Source organism: Austrofundulus limnaeus, unplaced genomic scaffold (genome assembly GCF_001266775.1).
Source record: "Austrofundulus limnaeus strain Quisiro unplaced genomic scaffold, Austrofundulus_limnaeus-1.0 Scaffold674, whole genome shotgun sequence".
In the NCBI taxonomy this organism is placed as follows: Eukaryota; Metazoa; Chordata; class Actinopteri; order Cyprinodontiformes; family Rivulidae; genus Austrofundulus; species Austrofundulus limnaeus.
In genome coordinates this window covers 159,780-166,653 of record NW_013953076.1, presented here as the reverse complement: position 1 = coordinate 166,653, position 6,874 = coordinate 159,780, and the positions used below count along the sequence as shown (strand labels likewise).

General features: G+C 39.6%; 1 protein-coding gene across 1 annotated transcript in view; it reads right to left on the bottom strand.

Annotated features, from left to right (window-relative positions):
- Positions 1-623: 623 nt before the first annotated feature.
- The window catches only part of npr3 (natriuretic peptide receptor 3), a 133,762-nt gene continuing 127,511 nt past the window's right edge, over positions 624-6,874 (bottom strand). Inside the window, exon 8 of the mRNA XM_014027695.1 lies at positions 624-1,664. Coding sequence (XP_013883149.1) covers positions 1,553-1,664 — 112 coding nt within the window. The 3' untranslated portion in view covers positions 624-1,552. The remainder of the gene's footprint in view (positions 1,665-6,874) is intronic.

Genomic DNA, 6,874 nt, shown 5'->3' with positions numbered 1-6,874 from the left:
TTTTTCTTTGTCTCTTTTCCAGAAGAAGGTGCACCTGGACCAGTTCTTCTGTTTGCCTGTGTCTCTTTCCTGTCCCCCAACCCGGCCGATCGAGGCAGATGACCACCTGTCCTGAGCCTGGTTCTGCTGGAGGTTTCTTCCTGATTAGCAGGGAGTTTTTACTCTCCACCGTTTGCTCAGGATGGGAGACTGTGATGAAGTGATTCAACACAATCTGCTGGCTTCTTCTTTAGATTGTTCTTTTCTTTTCATGTACACTGCCCTGAGACAACGTATGTTGGGACTTGGTGCTATAAATAAACTGAATTGAATTGAATCTTTTAGTATTTTTGGCTTGAGATAAAATTTCCTGCATATCATACAATCTCATACTTAGGTAAATATGGTTAAAACGGGTGACTAAATAAATATCAGTTAAATCTAATTTGTGTCGCCCCAACTTGGCAAAAGTGTAGTACAGGACAGAAATTGTTGTCAGTGTTTCTGTTTCTCTCCTACCAACTTGCTACAGACTCCTGTAATACTAATTAGGGTCAAACACTTAGTTTAAAATATGACTAAAATCAGAGGATTAATAGTCTGACATACTATTGTAGCATACCTTTGTGAAATAAAAACAAATATTTTCTTTTCATTATTTTTTATTTATTATGTTACATACTCAAGTAATGCAGATATATATTAGACAAATGCTTCTTGCTAAATCACTTTTGATGAAAACGTTATTTTAGAGAGTTAGAACAATATACACATCTGTACAATGGAAAGGAACTGATCTGTAGCATGCAGGATTGTAGAAAGGAAGAAGATAGATTTCACCATTTTGCTGCACTTTATGCTGTTCCTTCTCTGGAGGTGAATCAGATTTTCTCTCTTCTTTCCTGGTGGTATTTCCTACCTTTCAGATATGCTGCATATACACTTTGGACCAATTTTTATACCCACTGCTTACACTGCATCATACGGAAGTTGGAGTGATTGTCACATTCTGGCCTTTAGTGTTGCATGTGCATCATGTACTCCTGACACATACACTCCACACACGCTGATCATGTAAGAAACACTAACAGCACACATTGTCCAATCCTTCAAGTAAACAGTACATGCAACCTGCACTTGATAAGTGCTTTGTTTATACCATTTCTCAAACATTCCTGTTTGTATTCACTGGGACACTGTGTCTTGTGTGTGTCTTATGATGTAATTAGGATAAATACTGAAATGTTGGATGAAATGTTACCTTTCATCAGTTTTTAGTAAAATTAGATTTATAAAAACATATAAAAGAATCAGAAGACAAAAATTAAAAGGAAAAAAAACTTCAAGATTTTAAAAAGTCACATAAAAATACTATGACCAAACTTTAGATTCTATAAACTTATGAATTTTTGAGTGAAGAAAAATATGTTTGTGTTGGTGCTGGTTAAAATAACAATACATTCAAACAATTTGGAACAGAAACACATTTTATATGACAGAATCATTGATACCACAGTCTTTAGTAACAGCCACATGTAAAAATTTGTTGGGAAAAAATTGTTATTGTGGTTCATTAAGCTGCTGAGGTGTTTGCTTTGATAGAGTCCTCCTTTAACTGGTGGTGCTTTCCACGATAAGGCGCTTCACAATGTGTGCGGCGTTGAATGATAATCCTGTAGTTTTTTCTGCAAAACAATGGATTGTGTGAAATTATTAAAGAATTTTTAAACCTGTCATTTTCACCAACATTCCTATAAGTTACGAAACGTTTTACTCTAATTTTAACTAAGAGGAAAAGCGACAGTTTATGTTTAGTTTCTTTGTAAAATAACACTAAAAATGCAACAGTCTTGTAATAATTCAATTCATTTGGTAATATCTTTCACCCTAAACTTTCAGTTTTCTTACTACACAATTAGCACAACCAGCCAACTGGTATGTTGACTTGCTTTTCTACAACCCTGATTCCAATGAATTTGGGACATTGCGTAAAAAACAAAACAAAATACAAGCATTTGCAAAGCCTTTTCAAATTATACTCAATTGAATACACTACACAGACAATCTTGTCTGTGTGTAAAACGTTTATACATTTAAACATTAAATGTCTGTTTAATGTTTAAATGTCATCCATCCATTTATCCATGCATCCATTATCTTCCGCTTTATCCAAAGTCGGGTCACAGGGGCAGTAGCTTGAGCAGGGAAGCCCAGACCTCTCTTTCCCCAGTCACCTCTTCCAGTTCTTCTGGGAGGACTCCAAGGCGTTCCCAGGCCAGCTGACAGACATATTCTCTCCAGCGTGTTCTGGGTCTTCCTCGGGGTCTCCTCCCAGATGGACATGCCTGAAGCACCTCCCTAGGGAGGTGTCCAGAAAGCATCCTTACTAGATGCCCAAACCACCTCAACTGGCTCCTCTCAATGTGGAAGAGCAGCAGCTCTACTCTGAGTCTCTCCTGGATGAATGAACTTCTTACCCTATCTATAAGGCAGTGTTTTTCAACCCTGGTCCTCAAGGCACACTGCCCTGCATGTTTTAGAGGTCTCCTTGCTTTAACACACCTGCTCAGATGACTGCAGTTCAACAAAAGCCTGTTAATCAGTTATCAATTTAAATCAGCTATGTTGAAGCAGGGAAACATCTAAAACATGCAAGGCAGTGTGCCCTGAGAACCAGGGTTGAAAATCACTGCTCTAAGGGAGAGTCCAGCTACCCTGCGGAGAAAAATCATTTCGACCGCTTGTATCACTGATCTTGTTCTTTCTGTCACTACCCAAATTTCGTGACCATAGGTGAAGGTAAGAACGTAGACTGATCGATAAACAGAAAGCTTCTCCTTACAGCTCTTCTCCCTCTTCACCACAACAGACCGGTACAGAGTCTGCAAAACTGCAGAAGCTGCACTGATCCATCTATCAATCTCACACTCCATTCTTCACTCACTCATAAACAAGACCCCAAGAAACATGAACTCCTCCACTTGAGGCAGAACTTCACCAACCCGGAGAGAGCAATCCACTTTTTTCTGACAGGACCGTGGACTCAGATTTTGGAGGTGCTGATTGTCATCCCAGCCTCTTCACACTCAGCTGTGAACTGCTCTAGTGAGAGCTGAAGATCCTGGTGTGGTGATGCCAACAGAACCACATCATCTGCAAACAGCAGAGATGAAATCCTGAGGCCACCGAACCAGACTCCCTCCACCCCCTGGCTGCACTGAGAAATTATGTCCATGTAAGTAATGAACAGAATCGGTGACAACGGGCAGCCCTGGCGAAGTCCAACTTACTACCGGCAATGCAAACAAAATTCTCGCCCCGCTTGTATAGAGCCTGAATGGCCTGTAACAACGGACCCATAATCCCATACTCACGTAGCACCCCCCCACAGTGTACCTCGAGGAACACGGTCAAATGTCTTCTCCAAGTCCACAAAACACATGTAGACTGGATTAGCAAAATCCCATGACCCTTCGAGGACCCTGGTGAGGGTAGAGTTGGTCCAGTGTTGAACGACCAGGACGGAACCCACATTGTTCCTCCAGAAACTGAGGTTTGACTGTCAATCAGACTCTCTTCTCCAGTACCCCTGAAAGACCTTACTGGGGAAGCTAAAGGGCTCGACACATTGGAGGCGACGTCGCTCGCTCTTCATTCATTTTCTATGGAACTTGTGCGATGAGGTGACAATCGCTTGCCCTCCTCCAGCCAAGCGACCGGCGAAAGTCGTGCATTTGAACTTTCACACTTGTTCACATAGACGTGCACATATGCAAGCTAGCGACGCAACATATGAAAGTTGAAAAATGTTCAAATTTTGTCGCTGTCACTTGGCGTTACATCCAATCAGCGAGGGTTTCATTAACTGACCAATGAGAGTAGAGTATGCTACACACTGCAGTTAACTAACACTTTTAACATTATTTTAGCTCTGTCAAACTTTACAGTTTTATATGACCCTTCACCAAGTGATTACTAAAAAAAGGCAACTTTATGGGAATTTGTTGGTGCCACAGGGTGAAGTTATCCAGTTAGGTTTTCCTCATAAAATTGTATCGTTATGCGTTTGTTTTTCAATATCATTAGCATTGCAAGATTTGTTTAGTTTACACATCTGTAATGCACCCCCACCTTTTTTGCAAACCATCAATAACTTTTACAAGAGGCAGTAGAAGAACCAATCAAATTTCGTGAAGACAAGCGACCCAAGAGCGCAATTCGCAACGCTGCAATCGCTATCGCGTCCTGTGTGTTGGCTTTCACCCTGGTTGCGATGACAGCCGTTAATCGCTATCGTTTGTCGCCTCCCGTGTGTTGAGCCCTTAAGGAGAGTGATGCCCCTGTAATTGGAGCCCATCATGCAGTCCCCCTTTTTAAAGAGAGGAACCACCTGCCAGTCCTGTGGCACTGCCCCCGATGTCCACACAGTGTTGCAAAGGTGTGCTAACCAGGACAGCCCAACAACATCCAGAGCCTTGAAGAAATCAGGGTGGATCTCATCCTGCCGTGAAACTTTTTAACTACCTCAGCGACCTCAGCTCCAGTCATGGACAGACCAGCCCCGAAGTCCACAGACTCTATTTCCTCCATAGAAGACGATGGAGTTGAGAAGTTCCGAGAAGTTTTCCTTCCACCATCTGACGACATCACTGGTTGAGGTCAACAGCACCCCACCTTCACTGAGAACAGTGTTAGTGAAGCGCTGCTTACCCCACCTCCGCCGCCCGATGGTTTGCCAGAATCTCCTCAGAGCCGATCGAGAGTCTTTGTCCAAGGCCTCGCCGAACTCCTCCCACATCTGAGTTTTTGCCTCAACAGCAGCCAGGGCTGCTGCAGCCCACTTGGCCTGCCGATACTCCTCAGCTGCCTGCAGAGTCCTTACAGCCAACAAGGCAAGACAGGTCTCCTTCTTCAGCTTGACAGCCTCCCTTACCCGGGGTGTCCACCACCAAGTTCGAGTATGGTCCTAAACCATCTAAACCAGCTTCTAAACTCGTCGAACAGACCGCCCCTGAATTATCTGGTGGATTAATTATCTTGTGAACACGATGTTCGCTTGCTCAAAAAAAATAAAGTACAGCCACTTTATTTCATTCACCATTAAACGGAGACCGGCAGTAGAAAACAACAGAGGCACTTGTCGACAGTCCAAACGCGTCTGATCTGAAGGAGCACAAGCAGCCAAGTTGAAGTGTTGGACGCGTTTTGGATGCTCAAAACATAACTTGAATACCTTTTATTTATTTTAACTCAATCCTCTTTTGCTTATTTGATTTAAACTTATTTGCCTTCTATGGACCCCATCACACAATTTTTTCTAGCGGGACAATGACATCAGCAGAATTACACGGAGCTGGATTTTAATATGTGCAATAAGAAAAAAACAGTCTTGTTGTTTTTAAGAGTTTGCACTTTAAAGAAATAAGTTACATAACTGATATTACAATACATACAGTTGGATGTTGTCTTGATATTTGTTAACTTTATATATTGAGAAATATGTAAAAAAAAGTTTATTATTTAAAAAAACACACACAACGTACTGAAAATAGGTACCGTTAAGTACCAATACCGATTCCCAGGTACTGGATGTTGGTACAGAATCGATTCTAATGCCAAAGGTACCCATCCCTATTTTAGATAGATGAACTGTATTCAAAATGGTTTTCTAAAGTGTTCCCAAACAGGTGTTTTGGAGCATTCCTCAACTCTCCCAGTCTTTTGATGCCCCCTGTCCCAGGTTTTTTGGAAGGTGTTGCAGGCATCAAATTCAAGATAAGAGTATATTTGCAATAAATAAATAAGTAAATAAATAAAAAACAATGTTTATCTGTTTGAACATTAAATATCCGTCTTTGTAGTGTAGTCATTTTAATATAATTTGAAAATAATTTGCAAATCATCATATTCTGTTTTATTCATAATTTACACAGAGTAGCAACTTCATTGGAATTGAAGTTGTGCTATATTCACACAAAATGTTCAAATAAACATGGCTTAAGTGAAAGTTTTAAAAGGTTAAATAACTGTTGTATTGTTTTTAAAGCAAGGATATTTACTTAAATATCAGCGGTTTGCTTTAGAATGTTAAACAAAATGCATCTCAAAATACATGACATATAACAATGCTTAAAGTTTATTATGTATGCAGCATTAAAAAAATCTTAATAGCAATAAAACCTTTCCATATTTTGTCATGTTCCAACTACAAACTTAAAAGTATTTGTCTGGGATTATATGTGATAGACCAATTTAAAGTAGTGCGTATATGTGACCCATCACATCGAACTGAGGATTAAGTGGTATATGGCAAAATAGCCATACAGTGCATTGGTTAAGACATTTGAAACAATTGAATTTTTTTCAAAATGTAATGAATATAGTCAAGGACATAACTTTAGGTCTACCATTGGGGGGGTTATGCTCTCTATTTATTTATTGAGTTGTTTACTTTTGTAAAACCATTCAAGGTATTTAGGAGATAAAATATATTTTAAAGCTTTTGCTTTGATTTACTAAACTTTCCAGGGTTTTTATTTTTTGTATTTACTCTGCACCTTTTCTGTTTCACATCAATTCAACAGATAAGAAAAGGCTTACCCTTTTTTCCCATAAGTAACAAATATTTGACATTTTTAGGATGTATTATATGACATACCTACATTCTAAAATTTCCAAAAGTATGTATTTACCTGGTGCACTACAATTTGTCCAGGAAAAAAATACAACACAATCTAGCCATAATGTGACAAAGGCAGACTAAAACCCTGCATGTTTTTTTCAACAATTATGCTTAAATGTGCACATATCACATATACAGTGGTTTGCAAAAGTATTCATACCCCTTGAACTTTTCCATATTCTGTCACATTACAACCACAAACATAAATATATT